This window comes from Lissotriton vulgaris, chromosome 2_1, assembly GCF_964263255.1.
Source record: "Lissotriton vulgaris chromosome 2_1, aLisVul1.2, whole genome shotgun sequence".
NCBI lineage: Eukaryota > Metazoa > Chordata > Amphibia > Caudata > Salamandridae > Lissotriton > Lissotriton vulgaris.
Genome location: NC_141687.1, coordinates 854,727,121 through 854,749,390, shown reverse-complemented (window position 1 = coordinate 854,749,390; position 22,270 = coordinate 854,727,121). Strand labels below are relative to the sequence as shown.

At 47.2% G+C, this 22,270-nt stretch overlaps 1 protein-coding gene across 1 annotated transcript in view; it reads right to left on the bottom strand.

The window, feature by feature from the left end:
- RBM44 (RNA binding motif protein 44) overlaps window positions 1–22,270 on the bottom strand; it is a 1,989,784-nt gene that overhangs the window by 729,076 nt on the left and 1,238,438 nt on the right. Inside the window, exon 13 of the mRNA XM_086956335.1 lies at window positions 20,104–20,188. Within this exon, the coding sequence (XP_086812461.1) occupies window positions 20,104–20,188 (85 nt within the window). The remainder of the gene's footprint in view (window positions 1–20,103; window positions 20,189–22,270) is intronic.

Below are 22,270 nucleotides of genomic sequence, written 5' to 3'. Positions count from 1 at the left end.
TGAGTTTTAAGTTTGAAAAACTTCCTGGAACATCTAAAGTGGTCCAGGCAGGTGTTTCAAGTTGAAAATGTCTAGCTTTCTCATTAAGAGATATAGATAGTGTTTATCTTGTCAAGAAAAGACGGTGCAATCTTATCGCAAAGGGCAGTGCTGGGTGGAATTGACGCAGCTGTCCATTTCAAAGATGTCAGGGATTTCATTATCTGGAAAAGAACCTTCAAGGAGTTTTCTGGACTGCTTGATTTTTGTAGCGTGAAAATTTGCACATACATGCCTTAGATCCTTATGATATTCTCTCCCAAGCCGCTAGATGGGAGGTTTTGTGTTGGTCTTCATAAACTTTGCGCCATATGCGTTCCAGCCACTTACAGGATTTCTTCTTTGCCAGTAATGCCGCCGTAAACCAGGGGGCCGAAGGTTTGGATCGCATACTTGCGATGACTTTCCTAGGAGCTAGATCATCTAAGGCCTGGTTAATCCACCCTATTATTTGCCTGTTAGTAATAAAGACTTAAGTGCTGGTGTCTCAGAATTTCGGACTGCTGTAAAGGCATTAGATGTAATAAGGGACCATTTGAGCGAACTCCTTTTATGATATGGTACTGCTGGCCAACGAAGTTCAGAAATCTTAAAAAGGGACCATTTGATCTTACCAGGCCACCGGAGTCGGTGCATCATCGTTATAGAGTTTGAATTCATCTAGAAAGCGTGCTCTTTAAAACTTGCACTGGCTTCCCATGCAGGAACGCATTTGGTTTAAAACTTTGTGCATTACCCACTGCATCGCTCATGGCCGTGGCCCTACATACCTCCAGAAGATGACCATATATCGCCCTAGACGGTTGTTGAGATCTATGGGTAGTATGCAGATGATGGTCCCTCGTATCCGGAGAGCACGGATGGAAGGGCGGTCCTTTAGGTTCCTTGCCAGCAAATACTGGAATGAACTTCCACTCGAACTTCGGATGGAGCCTTCGGAATTGCGCTTTAGGCTGAAATGGTGCCTTTTGCTCTTTCCTCCCTGTGTTGCTGGGCCTGCTTTGGAGTTCTGTCGGTATGCTTCCACAGCGCGGGGACGCACTGTTTTCCTGTGTAACCAGGCGCTTAATAAATGTTTTTATTATTATTATTATTATTATTATTAATTAGTAAAAATAGGGTCCAAAATGTGGCCTTGCCATGTGTGGGCGTTCGTACCAACTGATTGAGCCGGAACAGACTAAGATCCTCCACCAAACCCTTTGGCTAATGGACAATTGTTGTAACCAATATGGATGTTAAGATCTCCTACTATCACAAAATTGGCATAGCATACTACATAATCAGGAATAACGTGCAATAGTGTTTTACCGAAAGTGGCAGAGGGACCTTGTCGAGGATATATTAAGAAGTCTGTTATCGTGCAGTGATTAGTAGGAGCCAAGATCAAAATAAGGCTGCCTCCGAGTTAGCAATGTCTTACTACAACGGCATACTGTGTTTGACAAATACCACCACTTTTTGCTTGGCCTCAGTATGTTTTTAACCTAGTCTGCTGGGATACTGCTATTCAGGACCCCAGCAACTGTGCTTTCTCCCCCAAGGGCTACAGCATGTATTGTGCCACCCATCAGAGACTACTTAAACTGTGAATACGGGCCTGCCATTGCAGCCTGTGTGAGCTGGTACTTGCACCTCTTATGACATATATAGGTTTACTTATATCTGAGGTCACTACTTAAAATCTATAAGTCACTCCTGTGGCAGGCTCTTCATTCCTGAGGGCAGGGTGCTTAATAATAAGTGTGAGGATACCCCTGCATGAGCAGGACACCCTTATAAACCCAGAGTTGATTCTCCAGGCTTTCTAAGTGCGGTCAGCCCTTTTTAGACATACAGTGGACATAAGTCATTATGAGATGTCTAACCATATAGTGGCTGCACCGAACCCGGTCATGGTTGGTATTAAACAAGTTGGAATCATACCACAACACAGATTTCAGTGGTGGAAGTATGAGCACAAGTACTGGGGGGGGGCCTCCTGTGGGGACCCCCTGTACTACCGGGAACAGCCTTTCGCAGACACGAATGTGCCCTCCTGCAGCTGAGCCAAGCTCAAGCAGGGGAAGTTAGAACAATAGGTTTCCTGTTGTAGGGAGGTGTGACCAGCTCCCAGAAAGGACTTAGTTTATTGTGTTGCCACCAAACTGCTTTGAAGGGCATATCTCCAGTTTGAGCCAGTTCAGGAAGCCCTTGGCTTCCGCCCTGACGCAAAACTGGACCAAGCACATGAGTGTATCCTTCCTTGTGTCCACTACTCCTCTGGGAGGGACCTCTGATTTGTTCCAACCCTTTCCTTAGGGTACTTAAGGTCTTACCTGTGGGTGGGTCCTTAGATTCGTCGTGGGACAAGACCCAACCCTGAAACTATGTCACTCTCTACTTGTCTGGATACTTGGACGGACTTCGACTGGAACCTAGACTGCACCAAGAAAGACTCCTCCTGCGCCTGGTCTTGCTGTTTGTCAAGTCTTCTTCATCATCATCTGTGCTTCATCCAGGTTCTTCAGCAGACCTGCGGATATCAAGGATACCCCAAAAAATCTTTTTTAAAGTGAAGGAGTCACTCCCCTGAATCTGCAGGCACCGCAACGAAGCTGACCAGTATGCTGCTTCTGTCATCCTAAAGACTTCCAGAGGCCCAGCAACACAGTAGGTGGTTCTGAAACTTCCTTGAGGCCTGCCCTGTCCTCTTTGCAAGTTTGAGCAAGTATCCCTCGCCGGAACTGCTGGGACCAAATGCCTGTGCACAGTGTCTACTTGCCATTACCAAGCAATGCTGGATCAGCAATCCGGATACCTTTGGGTTACAAGAAGCTACAGCCTCCAACATGGCTTCCCTTCAAGATCAGTGTAGGAGCGTAGGATCTGCTTACTATGGTTATCCCCACTTTTTTGCTGGTGTTTCACAGTTTTTCGACTTTAGTCTGGCTGGGGCCCTGCTAATCAGGACCCCAGCCTAGCTGCTTCCTCTCTAAAATGATTGCATGTACTTTAGGTACACTCCAGATTGGTTACTGGGTTACCCTTGTGAATACCTAATATATGGTACCTTAGGTACCAAGGGCATAGGTACCCCAGAGGCCTACCAGGGGCTGAAGCATGTATTATGCCACCCGTGGAAAGCCTTCCAATGGCACCACAGGTCTGCTACTACAGCCTGGGTAAGGTGGTGCATGCACCCCTTAGAATAAATACATATATTTTATATATATATACCTGGTGTAGGTCTCCTTTCCTTTGGTCATTCATGAGAATATACACTGGTAAAACAAGCTGCTTTACACTCCTTCAAGACTTAGCCTGAAGGCTGCTCTCCACAGCTACCACTAGGATAGCTTTCTATATAGGTTGTCTTTAAACCTCCCATCAATAAGGATCATTTGGACTGATGCAGGTGCCCACTAGAATAGTGGACAGCATATTCCAGGCCAACTTCTCACAATCAGCATCCTCACCACATCCTCTGCACCGTGGGCCTTCATCTCAGGTGAGCTACTCACGGACCTCTTGCGACTCCTGTGCCTTCGGCCTGTGAGTCCTCCTACTGCTTCAGTGGGCTTCCCTGCTTGCTCGGGGCCCACTCTGACTCTCCTGCTATTGAGTCCCTTAGACCTTGCTGGTCCCAACGTGGCTCCTTTTTCTTTTTCCTCGTCAGTTGCAGCTACCAATGCTCATTGGTGCTCCCGCCAGATACCAACCACCTAGTCACAGACATCCGACAAGGGAGGAATTAGGAAAAGGGCTTAAGGGCTGTTGTGATCTGGTTGTCATAGAATCTATGGAATCTTCAATATGCCAATCACCAATGGCTGTAAAGCGCACACATAGTGGTAACTTAAGAGTTTGTGTTGACCTGCGGAGGCACAACAATGCCATTTCGGAGGATTCTCAGTAACTGTCCAAAATTTCAGATTTTCTGGCCCTGGTTAATGGTGCAAAGTGGTTAGTGAATTGGATCTAGTCTCTACTTACCAGCAGGTGGTTTTGAAGCCAGAATCTAAATATTAAACAGCTTCTGTCTTGCCCATCTGTACATTTCAATACTACAGGATGCCATTCGGCTTGGCTTCTGCTGCCTCTGTTTTCCAGAGAATCATACACCAAATGTTTTATGGTATCAAGGTTGTTGCAGCCTTCAAAGATGATGTTCTAATCTTTGCAGCAACAAAAGAAGAACATGATATAATGATTAACCAAGTACACATGGTACTCCACGACAAAGGTGTAGTGCTTAAGATAGGGTAGTGAGTTTCTTAAATCCAAAGCTGAGCATTTGGGTCATTGGTTTCGAGTGACAGGATAGAGTCTAGACCAGGGCTAGTGGATGCCATCATTGATGCTGCAAGCATAAAAGGCCAAAGTGGGTCTAAAGTCATTTATGGGTATGTGAGAATTTTATACAGGTTTTATATCCAACTATGCCTCACACATTAAGCTAATGTAACTTTTTAGGTCTCGCCTGTCGATGCGCATGCGCATCGAGCAAGCGAGACTATAGGGGCTCATCGACTCTTTATCTAACTTGCAAGGAATCGTGGCGATTCCTTGCAGTGCCCGTGACTTTTAAGGTCAATGCGCATGCGCATTAAGCTTATGCGCATGCGCATTGACCTTAAAAGTCACGGGCGCGTGCACGTCCGTGTTTGTTTACCCGCTCCGCCCCCTCCCGCCGTGTCGCCTTGCCTACTCTCCCCTCTCCGCCCCCGTTCCGCCCCCTCCCCTTCCCGCCGTGTCGCATTTCTCCTCCCCCCTCCCCTCTCTTCCCTCCGGCTTCTTTTTTTTTGTTTATTTTACTCGCACCTCTCCCCTCTCCGCCCCCGTTCCGCCCCCTCCCCTTCCCGCCGTGTTACTTCTATGGGGTCTCAAACGTGTGCCATCCGTGTCGCATTTTTCACTCTTGAATCCTTCCTCCCCTCCTATCGCTCCTTCAATCCAAACACCCCCCTTCCTCATCGGCTTTCTTTTATCCCTGAGAGAATACTTTTAAATAGGCCCCTGCTGGGCATTTTTCCCATTCCCTTCATCTCTGTCACTTTCTCTCTGTTGTATATGCGTTTCTCTTCATGGGAAGCCACTGTCCCCCTCATCGCATGTCACTCTCTCCTCTGAGATGCTTCCTCTCCCGGTCTTTTTCCCCTCTCTCGCTATTGTTTGTTTCCCTGTGTGGTGTCATCCTCCCTCTCTGCCCCCTCCCTTCCTTTTCGTTGTGTATCTGTTTCTACTGCGGTTTCAGCCTCACATCCCGCCCTGGCTCAGATGTCTCTCTCTGCAGCTGGCTCGCAGGCCCTGCTGGTGCCTGACCTCCTTCCGTGCCTGGGAGCAGCCCAGCCCCGCTGGCTCCAGGGGGAGATTCCAGTCTGATGGCTCAGGGCGGGCCGCTCCTGCGGCTCTGGAGAGACACCAGCAGTGTGTGCTTCTGCCTGCCCTTCCCAGAAGAGGCGAGCCCTGGCTCCCACGCGGCCTGACGCTCTCCCTTCGACACCCTAAGCCATGACTGTCGGCCACATGCACACCTACATTCAGACCCTACAATCACAGCACTAACACCGACCCCTCTGCCCCCCCCCCCCCCGGCACTCACGCCCAGCATTCATCTCCCTGCAACCTACCAACCACACATATCCTTGCTCATTTCTCCTCCCCCCTCCCCTCTCTTCCGTGTCGCACCTCTCCCCTCTCCGCCCCCTCCCCGCTCCGCCCCCTCACCTTCCCTCCGTGTCGCATTTTTCACTCTTGAATCCTTCCTCCCCTCCTATCGCTCCTTCAATCCAAACACCCCCCTTCCTCATCGGCTTTCTTTTATCCCTGAGAGAATACTTTTAAATAGGCCCCTGCTGGGCATTTTTCCCATTCCCTTCATCTCTGTCACTTTCTCTCTGTTGTATATGCGTTTCTCTTCATGGGAAGCCACTGTCCCCCTCATCGCATGTCACTCTCTCCTCTGAGATGCTTCCTCTCCCGGTCTTTTTCCCCTCTCTCGCTATTGTTTGTTTCTCTGTGTGGTGTCATCCTCCCTCTCTGCCCCCTCCCTTCCTTTTCGTTGTGTATCTGTTTCTACTGCGGTTTCAGCCTCACATCCCGCCCTGGCTCAGATGTCTCTCTCTGCAGCTGGCTCGCAGGCCCTGCTGGTGCCTGACCTCCTTCCGTGCCTGGGAGCAGCCCAGCCCCGCTGGCTCCAGGGGGAGATTCCAGTCTGATGGCTCAGGGCGGGCCGCTCCTGCGGCTCTGGAGAGACACCAGCAGTGTGTGCTTCTGCCTGCCCTTCCCAGAAGAGGCGAGCCCTGGCTCCCACGCGGCCTGACGCTCTCCCTTCGACACCCTAAGCCATGACTGTCGGCCACATGCACACCTACATTCAGACCCTACAATCACAGCACTAACACCGACCCCTCTGCCCCCCCCCCCCGGCACTCACGCCCAGCATTCATCTCCCTGCAACCTACCAACCACACATATCCTTGCTACTAAATCCACAAAACGTATACTCATACTGCTGGCACCTGCCCAAATAACCACTGCCGCCCACATAACACCCACACACCCCTAGCATGAACACCCATGCACTTAGGACAATCTCACCCACACACCCCACTGCATTGACATTCTAGCTCATGCCCCTTCATCCACTTCCCTGATACTCGCACCTAGCAATGACTACATTGTGGCATCCTGCCCACTCCTAGCGAGCACACTACAATATGCATCCGCCCCCTCACTCTCTCTGCCCACCCTCAACGCCTCACCCTCACTCACCCTCACCCTCACTCTCACTCACCCTCACTCTCACTCTCACACACCCTCACTCTCACCCTCACCCTCACTCTCACTCACCCTCAACACCTCACCCTCAACGCCTCACCCTCAACGCCTCACCCTCAACGCCTCACCCTCACTCACCCTCACCCTAACTCACCCTCACCCTAACTCACCCTCACTCACCCTCACTCACCCTCACCCTCAACACCTCACCCTCAACACCTCACCCTCAACACCTCACCCTCAACACCTCACCCTCAACGCCTCACCCTCAACGCCTCACCCTCACTCACCCTCACCCTCACTCTCACCCTCACTCTCACTCACCCTCACCCTCACTCACCCTCACCCACCCTCACTCACCCTCACTCTCACTCACCCTCACTCACCCTCACTCTCACTCACCCTCACTCTCACTCACCCTCACTCTCACTCATCCTCACTCACCCTCAACCCCTCACCCTCACTCACCCTCAACCCCTCACCCTCACTCACCCTCACCTTCACTCACCCTCAACCCCTCACTCACCCTCAACGCCTCACCCTCAATCACCCTCAACCCCTCACCCTCACCCACCTTCACTCACCCTCACCCTCACTCACCCTCACCCTCACTCACCCTCACTCACACTCACCCTCACCCACCCTCAACCCCTCATCCTCACTCACCCTCAACCCCTCACCCTCACTCACCCTCAACCCCTCACCCTCACTCACCCCCACTCACCCTCAACCCCTCACCCTCAACCCCTCACTCACCATCAACCCCTCACCCTCAACCCCTCACCCTCAATCCCTCACCCTCACCCACACTCACCCACACTCACCCTCACTCACCCTCACTCACACTCACACTCACCCACCCTCACCCTCACTCACACTCACACTCACCCTCACTCACCCTCAACCCCTCACTCACCCTCAACCCCTCACCCACCCTCACTCACCCTCAACCCCTCACCCTCAACCCCTCACTCACCCTCAACCCCTCAGCCTCACCCACCCTCAACCCCTCACTCACCCTCAACCTCATGCTAAAGATTTACAAAAAAACCCATAAACAATTCTAAAAGCACTAACTCTAATGCTGCGAGACCTATTGCATTTCTAATGCTTGTTTTGTCTGGAGTGATCTCTCCCATGAATCTTTTGAGTGGGTCAAAAAACAGTGAGCTCAAAAGTACTGAAACCTTTTAATCTTAGTTTGCCATGTTGTATAATGGTTGATAAAAGTAGTTACTGTTTAGGTGCTGTGCTTACATAATGTGATGGTGGTGCTGAAAAATCAATTAGTTACACTTACAGAGTACTCAGAGGTACAGAAGTCCATTTTCCACCATTTAAAGTTGTTGGCTTGTTGTTGGGCCATCCAAATGTTCTACACGTATGTTTGGGGTACTGGATTCACACTTAAAACAAATCATAAACCACCAGTGTCCATTTTAAGTGGTAAAAGAATCAAAGATCAGGCCTAACACATTGCTAGATATTCAGCCGCATTGCTAGATTTTCAGCCACATTGCTTCAATTTCATTTTGAAATGGTGCATATATAAGGTGCGAAGAATGTTAGGGCTGATTTTCTTTCCCGATTTGCTTCTCGAGATACAACTGTTGAGGAAATTGAGGAGTCGAGCAAAGAAAGATGCTATATTGCCCCAATTGAGCTTGATGATTTATGGGCGGTTTGTTTCTGAGGTCGAGTGTAGAGCAGAAATATTGGTTGATGAAAATATCAAACAAGTCATGGTATATGTGAAAAATGGATGGCCAACAGAGAGAAATGTGGTCATTCCGTGTCACGTAAGTAGGGCTGGACGTAAGCACTCCAAATGGATTATGAGTAGTTTACTAAATCTTCATCTTATCATGATAAGTTATTGGAGTGCAGGAAGGTATCACCTTCTGATCATAGGCGAATCAGAAAACTTGAAAGTTGTGCGGTCCTAGGATGCTTGGTTCCAGGACGACTTGGTATGGCAGTTCAGGCTGGACTGTTCCCATTGGGTGCAGGATCAAGACTGAATTGCCTATAGCTGGGTCTAAACTGGAATCGATGGATTTAGGCCCAGATCTCTGAACTGGGGTGAATGTATGACATTGTTCTACATTCTGTCCGTCAATTGTTCTTTTTGCAATCCTCATGGGGGAGCGTCCCTTATGTGCACTGCCAAAGTTCCCAATGGAAAACAATATTCAATGTGAGTGTGTTTATAGATTCCAATTGTATTCAGATATTCAATTTTGACATTTTTCATATTTTAAGTTAGTTATTCCAATATAACTTTGGTGTGTGTTCAATGCACATGTTCCTTATAGATGCATCATTCATGCATGTCCGTCAAAGGACTGATCGTCATTTATTGTTGTGTATATACCTAATGCATTTCGGGCATACGTCTGCCCTTCATCATGGAGTAAATTCGGAAAACCGTGACCTCGGAACCTCGCGTCCAGTTATATTGGAATAATTACCTTCAAATAAGACATTTTTGCAAAATTGATTATCTGAATAAAATTGGAATCCATAAACACATTCAAGTTGAATATTGATTTCCATTGGGAACTTTGGCAGAGCACGTAAGGGACGATCCCTATGAGGATAGCGCAACTTTCAATTATTTCTTGTCAACCATTTTGGAAGGTCAATGATGAATTGTTAGTAGAGAATGGTTAATTGGTAAGCAGAAAGAATTTAGTGCCTCCTGCTGGTAAAAGCCAAGGACTCGTTAAAACTGCACATGAAGGACATTTGGGGTGGGAATTCACCAAACAACGGATAAGACCAACATTTTGGTGGCTGGCCACGGACAGGGTTCGATGAGTGTGTGATCTGTGCTTCTGCAGAAAAAAGTCAAATTGTGAAAAACTCACTTTACATCCCATTGAATGTCCCTCAAAGGCAAGGGAAGAAATAGGAATTGATTTGGTAAGACCTTTTAACTTTACCTGGTCATTCACGCTTTGCTTTAGTGTTGATGGATTTCTATTCTAAATGGCCATAAGTAAAATTTGTGGCAGAACCTAATGGTAAAGAAGTCATTTAGTTCTTGAAGGATGTCTTCCTTCATCAGGGTTTCCTCAATTCCTGGTGTCTGACAATGGGGTTCAATTTGTGAATGAAGGTGTCAAGGAATTTTTGAGGTCTGGAATTGTTGAGCATTTAACCCCTTCGCTGCTAGCCCCCCCTTTTTGGCTATTTGGGGTAGTTGGCGCTTAGGCACCTGTAACTTTTTGACCACATAAGGTATCCACGCCAAATTTGCGTCTTTCTTTAACAACATAATGGGGTTTCTAAAGGTACCCACGGTTTGTGGGCTCCCCTGGAGGGGACCCATAAATTAGCCAAAATACAGCTACAGTTAGTTTTTTTGGCGAAAAATGGGAATAAAGGGCTACAGATGAAAGCACCTGTTTTTTGCCCGCAAATGGTATCAAAAAAGGGGGTTGTGGTGCTGAAATCCACATCTTCCCAGCTTTCAGGGACAAGCAGACTTTTGTCAGAAACCCAAAATATTTTACACAGTTTTGGCATTTTTCTGGGACACAGCCTATTTTTGCAATTTTGTCTGCTTTTAACCTCTTTCCAGTTAATGGTAGAAATGGGAATGAAAGCAATAATGGATCCTGGAAAGCTATACATTTTAGAAAAGTAGACAAAATTCTGAATTCAGCAAGGTGTCATTTGTGTAGATCCTTCAAGGTTTCTTTATAGAGACTAACCGTTGAATACTCTGCCGCACCTAGGGAAACCTAGCAAACCTATACATTTTTGAAAACTAGACACCCAGGGGAATCCAGGATGCGCTCACTTGACTGGCTCTCACCAGGTTCTGTTACCCAGAATCCCTTGCAAACCTAAAAATGTGTCGAAAAAAAAACATTTTCCTCACATTTCTTAGGTGGAAGGTTCTGGAATCTGTGTGGATCCACAAAATTCCACCCACCAAGCGTTCCCCAAAGTCATCAGAGAAAAATGCTACCTCACTTGTGTGGGTAGGCCTAGTGCCCTTGACAGGAAACGGCCCAAAACGCAACGTTGACATAAAACAATTTCACAGTGAAATACAACCCTTTTTTTGCAAATTGCCTAGCTGTAGTTTTTTAACACTAGGTCTGCCGGCACCTAGGGAAACCTAGCAAAATTATACATTTCTCAAACCTAGACACCAGGGGGAATCCCGGATGGGTTCTGGAATCTGCGTGGATCCACAAACGTACTCCCATCCAAAGTTCCCTCAGGTCTCCCGATAAAAATGTTCCCTCACTCGCGTGGGTCAAGGACCCGCGACAGGCAAGGGCCCAAAACCTATTGAGGCGACATCAAAATTACCTATCACAAACCAACCTGGTTTTGCAAGGCGGGGGTCCCATGAGTTATTGGCCCGGCGGCCATCTAGTAAAACCTACCAAACCCACACAATCCTGGAAACTAGACACCAGGGGGAGACCAGCAGGGTACGACTTCCGTGGGTCCCCCAACATTCTCCTACCCAGAATCCCCTGCAAACCTCAAATTTTGCTAAAAAAAAAATTCACTGTTCACCCATGTCTGTGGAAAAGTTATGGAATCTGCGTGGATCCACAAATTTCCTACCACCCAGCATTCCCCAAGGTCTCCCGATAAAAATGGTACCTCACTTGTGAGGGTAGGCATAGTGGCTGCAACAGGAAATGTTCCAAATCGTACTGTTGAGACTTCAAAATTACCTATAACAAAACTACTGGTTTTTATTTGGGTGGTGGGGGGGTGGGCGGTTGGTCCCTGGCTCACCACCATCTATGTAAACCTAACAAACCCACACATTTCTGAAAACTAGACTCCCTTGGGAGTCCAATGAGGTATGGCTTGAGTGGATCCCCCAACGTTTCCCTACCCAGAATCCTCTGCAAACCCCAAATTTAGCCCAAAACTCACATTTTCTATATATGTTTGTGTGGAATCACCATGGCGGAACAAATGTCCTACCCCACAGCGTTCTCCTTAGTGTCCCGAGTAAAATGATACCTCCCTTGTGTGGGTGTATAATGCAGAAGTGGCTAAAAACTTATTTTTTAAAAAATGAAGCGCTTAGAATTCTCGGTGCTATACCCTTATTCCCTATGTTTTGAGCTCCCCCAGTCACAGGCCCTGGCCCGACCCACACTAGGGAGGTATCGTTTTACTCGGGGGACTGAGGGGAACGCTGTGGGGTAGGACATTGTGCCGGCACGGTGATTCCACCCAAAAATATGTGGAAAATGTGTTTTTTCACCTAAATTTGACATTTGCAGGGCATTCTGGGTAGGAAAACGTTTGGGGACCCACGCAAGCCATATCTCGCTGGACTCCCCCGGGTGTCTAAATTTTAAGAAATGTGTGGGTTTGGTTGTTTCCCAAGATGGCCGCCGAGCCTGGGGCCAAAAACCCGGGTGACACCTTGCAAAACCAGGTTGTTTTGATATAGATAATTTTGATGTCTCCTCAATACGTCTAGGGCTCTTGCCTGTCGCGGGTACTTGACCCACCTACACGAGTGAGGTATTATTGTTATCAGGAGACCTAGGAGAACGCTGGGTGGTAGGAAATTTGTGGATCCACGTACATTCCAGAATTTTCCCACTCTAAAATTTAAATAAAGTTTTTATTTCAGCTAAATTTGAGGTTTGCAGGGCATTCTGGGTGGGGAAAACGTTGGGGGACCCATGCAAGCCATACCCTCCTTGGACCTCCCTGGGTATCTAGTTTTTAGAGATGTGTGGGTTTGGTAGTTTTATCTAGATGGCTGCCGACCCGGGACCAAAATCTCACGAGCCCCCTATGTATCCGAAATTGACACCGTTTTGCAAGGGGGGTCACGTGAGTTTTTGCTCCCGGGCTTGGCAGCCATCCAGGGAAACCACCAAACCCACACATTTCTGAAATTTAGAGACTCAGGGGAGTGCAGGAAAGTATGGCTTGTGTGGATCCCCAACGTTTCTGCCCCCATCTGCCCCAGTAATGTTTCGGGGGGTGGGGGCATTAGCATGCCCGTTTCAGGAAGCCCCCACCCTAAAAACAAATGCGCTGGTGTTTTTTTTGCTCCGCTCCCTCCCCTCGGGGGCAGGAAGACTGAATTATGCCACTTATTAATTTAGGGCGAAGACCGTTGCCCAAGGGGATGCTCCCCCCTCCCTGGTGTCTAGTGGGTGGATCCCTGCTTGGCGATCCCTAAGCAGGGATCCACTGGGGATTGGTATTCCCCCCTTTCTAATGACACCTCTCCCATCATTCTACGTGCTCAGGGGGCCGAGATAGCCCCCTGAGCACGTAGAAAGTGAAACAGAAATGAGCCTAAGGGCTCCTTTCATTTTCGGTTCCAATGAAATGACATCAGCGCAACGTGCGAGCTTATCGTCATTTCACTAAAACGGGGTGGGGGCGGATCTCAAGAGCTGGGGAAGCTCTTCCCCAACTCCTGAGGCTATAGGGGAGACCCAGTGAAGGTGAAAAAAGTTTAAAAATGGTAAAAAGGAAACCATGTTAATGTCATGTGTCTCGTGTGAATTAAATCAAGGGAATTACCTCAGGGGATAATCCTATGCCTAAACAATAAGAAAAAAGAACATGGTTAAACAGTTGTAACGTTCTCTAGTAAAGGCATCCACGGTCACAGCCAATACAACAACAAAGTGCAGTGAAGTGTCGGTAGTGTGTGGGAATTCACACGACCAAAACATGCCAGTGTTGTCGTAGGGTGAGCACTCTTCCACACTTTGTAAGTGACTAGTGTGGTGTGAACATAAAACCAGTGTAATTTAAAAACCGCAGCAGCAATCTCTAGGAGAGTGTCATGGCTAAAGAGTAGAAACCGTAAACAGTGGTGGTGGTATGGTAATAACTCACCTAAAGGTCTTGGATAAATTGCCACCTGAGTTGTCGGCGGGTCGGTACAACGGGGGTAGCCTATAGTGCTGGCTGAAGGAGGGGGAGGTACTGTTAATTATTGGGAGTTATGAATAAAATAAAATAAAATAAACCCTTTGTAGAGGTTGAGAGAAGGTTAAATGTGGCATAGGGGTTGCCAGGTGTGGAACAGGGAAGGGATTGTCTTACCTCTAGTTACCCGTGTCCGTGCGAAGTCACCTACCCATCACCGCCGAGCTCGAATAGGTAAAGGCGCTCGGGGGCGTGTACTATTTATAGGTGACCTCGTCATAGGTTAGCGCCCGTAGACGCCCACTACGTGGGTCACGTGTTATTTAGTGTGGTAGACCAAGCCATAGTTGAGTGGTGTTGAACAGCCTGGAACTGGTATAGATCCAGCTGCTCAGTAAAATAAAATAAAAGTGGAACAGACAAGGAAAACTCATAGGAACTAGTACAAGAATGTCATGTATGTTCTGAACATGAAGGGTTATCAGACCGTCAGGTGGATGGAATTGGCAGTGGCTAGTTTAATGAGTGCCAAGGGATGTCTTCATTTAGCCCTTGTTTGTCTGTAGAGAGGCGATGAACCCATCTTTGTTCTTTGCGGAACAGGGCATTCTTTGGGCAGTTGGGACTGGATTCAAGGACAACCCATCTAATCGAGTCCGCATTGTGGTGATTTTCCACATAATGTTTGCACATTTTGGTGTGTGTTTTCTTACACCGAAAATTACTGCGATGCTCAATGATGCGTGTCTTAATTGGGCGGGTCGTCATCCCAATGTATTGGAGACCGCACGGGCATGTGAGCATATATATGCAGTTACTGGTATTGCAATTAGTGTGTCCCCGGATTTCCCATTTGAAGGTGTCAGATAGTTGTAGTATTTTGTGGGGTGCAGTGTATTTACAAACCCCGCAATTGCCGCATGGGTAGTGGCCGGGGGTAGGTTCCATAGGGTTTGCTGGGCACACTTCTTGGTCGTTTTGGGTCTGGTGTTGATGAGGATATCTTTCACGTTTTGTGACCTTTTAAATGCGAACCTTGGTTGTTCGAAGTTGATGTCTCCTGTGTTAAGGATCCCCCAATGGCGCTTGATTGTGTTCTTGATTTTGTTCGATATGGGGGTGAACGTTGTGACACATGTGATGGGTTGGTTCTCAGTGGGTGTTTTTTCTCTTCTCTCCAGTAGGGCTTCTCGGTTATTGTTTCTGGCCCGTTTGTTAGCTCTGGTAACCTCTCTTGTGGGGTAACCTCTATCGAGCAGATTCCTAGACAGGATGGTGGATTCTTTTTTATAGTCTGCGATGTCACTGCAGTTACGCCTGATTCGGAGAAACTGTCCGAAGGGTAAGTTAGAGCGTAAAGCTTTAGGGTGGTGGCTATCATAGTGTAGCAGGCTATTACGATCTGTAGGTTTTCTAAACATTGTAGTCTGGAGTCTGCCCTCTAGCAATTTGATCGAAGGCAATCTCATTAGCTGAGGATGACATGGTGAAGTGCAGATAGGGGTTCAGTGTATTCACCCATTCGAAGAACGCCTCATGAGAGTCGGGTGGGCCCGTCCATAGGATGAGGATATCGTCTATGAAGCGTTTCCACATTTTTATGTTGTCTGTGAAGGGATTTGATTGATGGTGAATGTGTCTTTCTTAGAAATCTGCCATGTACAGACATGCCACTGACGGGGCAAAAGTGCTGCCCATCGAGGTCCCCTGGGTCTGATGGAAACATTTGCCCTTGAACTCAAAGAAGTTTTCTGTGAGCGCTATGGTGGCACATTCCATAATGAATGAAGGAGGGGTGTTTGAGTTCCATTCCTCCAATCCTAGGCGTGACTCAATGACTTCTAGTGTGGCCCTCTGGGGGATGTTGGTATAGAGGGCTTCAACATCTAGAGTAATCAGGAGATCGATATGCCCCAGATCTTGGAGTGAGTTCAGAAGTCGTAGGACATCAGTGGTGTCCTGGATGTAGGAGGGAATGCGTTTGACTAGCGGTTGTAAAAAGTGATCGCAAAATTGCGATAGTGGTTCCAGTACAGAATCAATACCTGAGACTATGGGTCTCCCAGGGACTGGCCTTGCTCCCTTATGAATTTTGGGCAGAATATAGAAATATGGAACCCTTGGTTCTTTTTTAGTTAGGAATTCTGCCTCCTTCTTGCTAATCCATAGCTCGCATTCTGCAGTTTCCACTAAGCCTGCGATAGTAGTTTGTAGGCGTGGGGTAGGGTCACTGGGAATGGGAGTGTAGTACCGTTGATCATTCAGTTGCCTGGAACACTCAAGTTCATAATCTGTGGTGTTCATCAGAACCGTGGCGCCACCCTTGTCAGCTTGTTTTATGGTGACAAGAGGGTCGTCTGCCAGTGATTTTAACACTTCCATCTCATTGCGGGAAATGTTGGAGTGTCTGGTTTGTCGGTCAAGAGCATAAATGTCTTTGAGTACTGCTTGTTCAAAAGTCAGAACCTCATTAAGGACCATCCCATTATGGGGAGTGAAGGTGGATGGGTTATGTAGACCCGAGTCTTCTGTTGGTTCACAGGGTTTACCATCAAAGAAGGCTTTGAGTCTGACCTTTCTAAAGAATGATTGGATCTCCCTGGTCTGATTGAACAGGTCAATTCTGGGAGTAGGAACAAAACCTAGTCCTTTTTGAAGTACTTTTTCTTCGCTCTCTGTCAGGATGCGATCCGAGAGGTTGACTACAAGGCTCATTTTGGTCCTGACCTGCTCGTGCTCCGTGTATCCATCCCCTGGGGGCGTGTGTCCTCCCACTGCACTCTGTTCTCTGAGGCGTTGCCTCGCTTTCGCCCGCGCCCTCTGCCCCAACCTCTGCCTAAAAAAGGGGGGCGTGCAGACCCTTGAGGTGCGAAGAATGGTGGGTACTGTGGAGCGAACGGTGGTTGGAACTGCGGGAATTGCGGGTATTGCCAAAACGGGGGGCCCATGGGTTGCCCTTGTTGGGGAAAGTTAGGGTAATTATGGAAATTCTGTTGACCACGACCCCTGCCTCTTTTGGCCCTAGGTTGTATATTAGACATTTCATTGTCATCGCTGTTCTCAGATCCACTGTTAGAACCTCTCCTGGATGAGGTTGTGCTCGAGTCTGAATTATAATTAGTTCCTGGGGGGACATAGTCTTCCTTGAGGTAAGGATAGACTTTTTCCTTCGAGAACCTCTTGATATCCTTTTGGAGTTTGGCCACTTTTTGGTTCATGAGGTACTCCTTATGCTCTGCCATTTCTTTATTAAGTTCGGCCAGTTTGGTTTTAAAACCTGTGTTCTGGGCCGCTGTCTTGAGGGCTGCCTCAGCCGCCTGGATGCGGACTAAGAGAGCGTCTGCTAGTCGTTTTGCAGTATTAACAATGAGGATCAAAAGGTCGTGGGTGCACTTCCACGAGACTTGAGACCACTCGACTTTAAACTGTCCGTCTTCCCAGAAGATCCTGGGAAAATTTTTCACTATCAGGCCGTTGGGAGCAATTTTGGCTTTGAAGTATTCAGCCATCATCGTTCCATGTATCGTAATCCTTATCCATTCCCGTTTCAGGTCTGCCAGGGATTGCCACTCAGTAGTGTTACTCACTGAGGCTGTTTCTACATCTATGCCAAAGAGTGATGGAGTTCTCATAATTGCCGCTGCGTCCTCTTCCCCGAAACTTAGTCCTTGACCTTCCATGATGGTTGAGTCAAGAGACACGTTCCCGGGTGAAAAGGGGGGTTCCTTCAAAATTGAAGGGTGGAAAGGAAAGACTGAGTAGAAGGTGCGCTACCCACTAGGGGTAAGGTGGGTGACTAACCAATGTGGTATAACAGTCACTAGGTGGGGGATATGAACAGTCTAACCCGCCAGGAATGAGCTCCCACGGTTTGTACCGTGCATAAGCAGTCGTCAACAAGGAGGGAGAGGGATCAGTCGATCAGACGGGCACTAATTACCACCCAAAGAGAGGGAGGAAGGTCCAGTGTCAGCTTGTGCCCGCGTAGCCTAAACGTTTCAAAAAGGAGGGTTGCTGAACTGTTCCTAAAGGGATTTATACAGATTGGCTCGACCGAAGGTGTGTATTTTACACCTTTGGGCATCCATTATGTTGGACGTGTTTGCCTCACACACCCAAGGGTGTCATGCTTCATCATAGGCGTTTGCTCCTCGTAGGGGAGGCGGTGCAATCCCCGACGGGCTCACCTCAGAGAGGGGCTCTTTGGCGGAGATCTTTTTGTCCAACAGCCTATTGGTGAAGTGCGGGTATGTGGGCCAGGGCAATCAGTATCCTGATGAGGAATGAGTTAAAATGTAGCAGGGGGTGCCGGAAACCACTTTATTCTGGGGGTCCCCCTACTGCAGTTAAAAAAGTGGGAATAGCTCGCTGGGTGACGGCAAGTTAGGTAGCGTAACCCTAGACGAGACTTAAGTGAGGGTCGGTCAACATGTTTCTCGCATGGGAAGTTCCCGCGATTCTTCAGGACCTAGTGAAGGTGAAAAAAGTGTCTCGTGTGAATTAAATCAAGGGAATTACCTCAGGGGATAATCCTATGCCTAAACAATAAGAAAAAAGAACATGGTTAAACAGTTGTAACGTTCTCTAGTAAAGGCATCCACGGTCACAGCCAATACAACAACAAAGTGCAGTGAAGTGTCGGTAGTGTGTGTGAATTCACACGACCAAAACATACCAGTGTTGTCGTAGGGTGAGCACTCTTCCACACTTTGTAAGTGACTAGTGTGGTGTGAACATAAAACCAGTGTAATTTAAAAACCGCAGCAGCAATCTCTAGGAGAGTGTCATGGCTAAAGAGTAGAAACCGTAAACAGTGGTGGTGGTATGGTAATAACTCACCTAAAGGTCTTGGATAAATTGCCACCTGAGTTGTCGGCGGGTCGGTACAACGGGGGTAGCCTATAGTGCTGGCTGAAGGAGGGGGAGGTACTGCCTATGATGAAGCATGACACCCTTGGGTGTGTGAGGCAAACACGTCCAACATAATGGATGCCCAAAGGGGTAAAATACACACCTTCGGTCGAGCCAATCTGTATAAATCCCTTTAGGAACAGTTCAGCAACCCTCCTTTTTGAAACGTTTAGGCTACGCGGGCACAAGCGGACACTGGACCTTCCTCACTCTCTTTGGGTGGTAATTAGTACCCGTCTGATCGACTGATCCCTCTCCCTCCTTGTTGACGACTGCTATAGGGGAGAAACAGAAATACCTTTGGTGACAGCACCAGAGGGATTTCCGGCCCATGTGCCATGACAGCCGGGAGCCATTGTGCGCACACGAGCACCGTTGCGCATGACAGCTCCCGGCCATCGAGCGCATGGAAGGGGATAAAAACTTCTTTATATCATCTCCAAATCGATGGTCAAGTGGAGTGCATGAATCGCTTTTTGGTTCAATGTATTGTATCTGCAGTCGCTAATAAGTGCATTGTGAGTAATGCTGTCCATAGTATGCTCTGGTTCTATCACAGCAGACCCTATTCTTCAACACTGGTGTGTCCTTCCAAATTATTGAGGAGCAGAAACCTAGCAACTAAAGTGTGTCCTGGGTGGATTGGGAAATGGCTTAAACAGGGAGTTCAATTGAAGGATTGTGACATTGTGTTAAGGGCTAAAGTTGCAGAAGCTAAAGCAAGAGGTTTCGAAAAATGTAATTGTGACCGCAAGCAAGAGTTTGTTGTGGGTGATGTTTGCATCAAGAAGGGTGGGCATGTTAAAAAAGAGGAAAAGTTTGGTGAACCTGTGGTGATGAAGTGTGTGGCAATGCCATCAGAGTTAACTAGTAATTATTGGTGGAAAGCGGAAAGACGGGTGAAATGAAAGGGTGTGGATGAGTGAGTCGGGATCAGATCACAATTCTGATGCGGTTACCAGGAGTATTATGAGCACCAACAGGAATGTGAACAATCGCTTTGGGACAGGTTCTCCAACTAAACCCAGTGTGGGGGTTCCAATGGGTGCTCGCAGGAGTAACTGGGTCAGATGGTTACATATTAATTTCAGATAATTTGGAATTTTCTGTGAACTTTCCTTTAAGTGTTATTTGCTTGTGTATTTGTGCACTTTGTATTTTTGAGGCATATGCATAGAGGTGTTTTCTTTTCTTGCTATATCCTATTAGGTCTTACATATATTTTTAAGGGAAAAGTAATGTTGTATTCTGAGCAGGCTGATGACATGCCCTACATCTGGAATGTAATGATGTCAGTTCAGAATGTAGAGTGTTGGGAGTTGGAGGAAGAGAGCGAAGGAGGAGAAGGACCTGAGGCAGTTGTTATGGCAGCTCTTTACCTGTAACTTTTGAGGAATAAAATTACTTACCATACCCTACTTCAGTACTTATTACTTCAAAATACTTATCAATTATGTAAGTATGACTATTTAACATGAAAAAGCAGATGACACTTACAGTTAGTGAAACATTTTGAGATACATTGGAGATTCTAACGTCGTCCCTTTTTTGGACTCCGAGCTTCGATTGTAATCGCTCAACACTGGAATTAAAACAGAATAAATCAAAAAGCAGCCATTAAAATTAACTTTAGAAAATCATTCCAACCTGGAAAACTTAATTTTGATTGCTCTTTTTTGCAATATCTGCAGCCTCGCACTTGAAAAACTGAAATTTACAATTCTATTCCTCATATAGCTTTTACAACCCTCCATAAAACAATATTTCATATTCAGCACCATTAAGCAGTATACCAATCTGAAATGCATGTTCTCAAGTAGAATATTGAGTGTTGATACAAATGTTTGTGAAATGTCATCTTGTACAATTCAGCTAACAGATGCCCAAATCCTTATCCAAGATGTAGAAGGTATTATATCCTATTCTAAATATGACCGCTATAGTAGGACTCCATTTTTACGACATGAAAAATTGCTACAAAAAAAAAACAATTGACATTTGTTTTGGTATTAGGATGCCAATCAAAAGTTACATTCTATATCCAGGAAAATGAGTCCACTCATTTAATTTCTATTATAGAAGTACGTAATTTATTACCCTTTTGTTACACAAGCACTCGTTGCTTGTGACACCATAATTAATGTTTTGATAACTAAATTTGTTAAAGTGTTAGTACATGAGCTGAAAAACAAATATTGTTTCACCAGATCCCCATAAAGTAGAGAAGAATTTGCAAACGTACACTAAAGATAAATATTTCATAGGTACACTGTGCCAGTTTCTCAACATAAATATTTAAGGCTATGTGGTGGCAACCTTGGGCATTGTCTTGGGGAACACCACACAATGATGGCAGACCTCTGCCACAATGACAAATCATAATTACAGCCAGATTCAATTTCACTTTCTAAGATGCCACACATATTTTGTTACTGCTGCTTTGTTTACCACTTGCCTGGAACCCTTCTGGACCTTACAGTAGTTACAAGTATTCCCCACCCCAAAGCCTTGACAAACGTTAAGCCCGTCAGGCAGTTCAAGTAGGTACCCTTCTGCTAGGCACTCACTTGCCTTCTCTCTCAGTGGTCTTCCCCAAGGTCTTGATAAACGTTGAGACCCGTCAGGCAGTTTAAGTAGGTACCCTACTGCTGGGCACCGACTTGCCTTCTCCTTCAGAGGAGCCAGAGTGGCAAACTTTCAAATTGCACTGAGGACAACATGGGGCGCATTGCTGCCTAGACCCTCGAATACCCATGCTGGTATTGACAGATTTCACCACAGACACTACCTTGCTTTGTAGGAGATTTGGAGTGCTTAGCTTCAGAAAGCAGCCCCTCTCAGATTCTAATCTAGATGGTCAAGATATTTGTTCTTCATTGTAAAGCGCTGCATTCTTTTATAAAAACATTCTTCTCTAGTGCCACACTTACCGCAATCCTCTCACAGCAAGCTCTCAATGCATATGCAACTCCTCCAGGAGGATTTGTACGCAAGTCCCTTGCACCGATCTTTCAGCCAACTAGGCGGATGACTATACAGGGCAGGCTCTCCTCAAGGTAAGCAGACTGGCATTCATCTTCTCTCTAGTAAGCTGTTACTCCTTCTCTAGCTCTAACTGCAGGGGTCTTGTACAGGTTCTCTCTACCTGGCGGTGAAGCCAGCGATCTTAGACCCTAGGTCTGGAGCTCATATTTTTCTCAACCACACTATTGGCTGGGTTCTGGAACTGGTCAACACAAATCGTGGCACACCTAACAGTTTCGACCCATTATTTATACAGGTTTTGCAGACATAGAAGGGGATTCCAGAGATATCTTTAGAGCTGGTTTAAATGTATTTGCCCCGAACTGCTAAAACTGAACTTTGGCCTCCCACCAGGCGGGTTTTTGCCCTGGCCACTCTACTGAGGGAGTGGTCCTTGCGGTCCTGGACGAACTCAAGGGGAAAGCTGATAACAACCTCCCCTAAGCTCTGGTCCTCCTCGATCTGTCCGCTGCGTTTGACACGGTCGATCAAGCCATTCTTCTCGATCGTGTCAGCGCAGCGGGCATCCAGGGCACTGCCTTTTCTTGGATCGCATCCTTCCTTCAAGGAAGGTCGCAAGCGGTTCACCTTTCCGGTTTTTCCACTCCCCCTCGTCCGGTCACCTGTGGGGTCCCTCAAG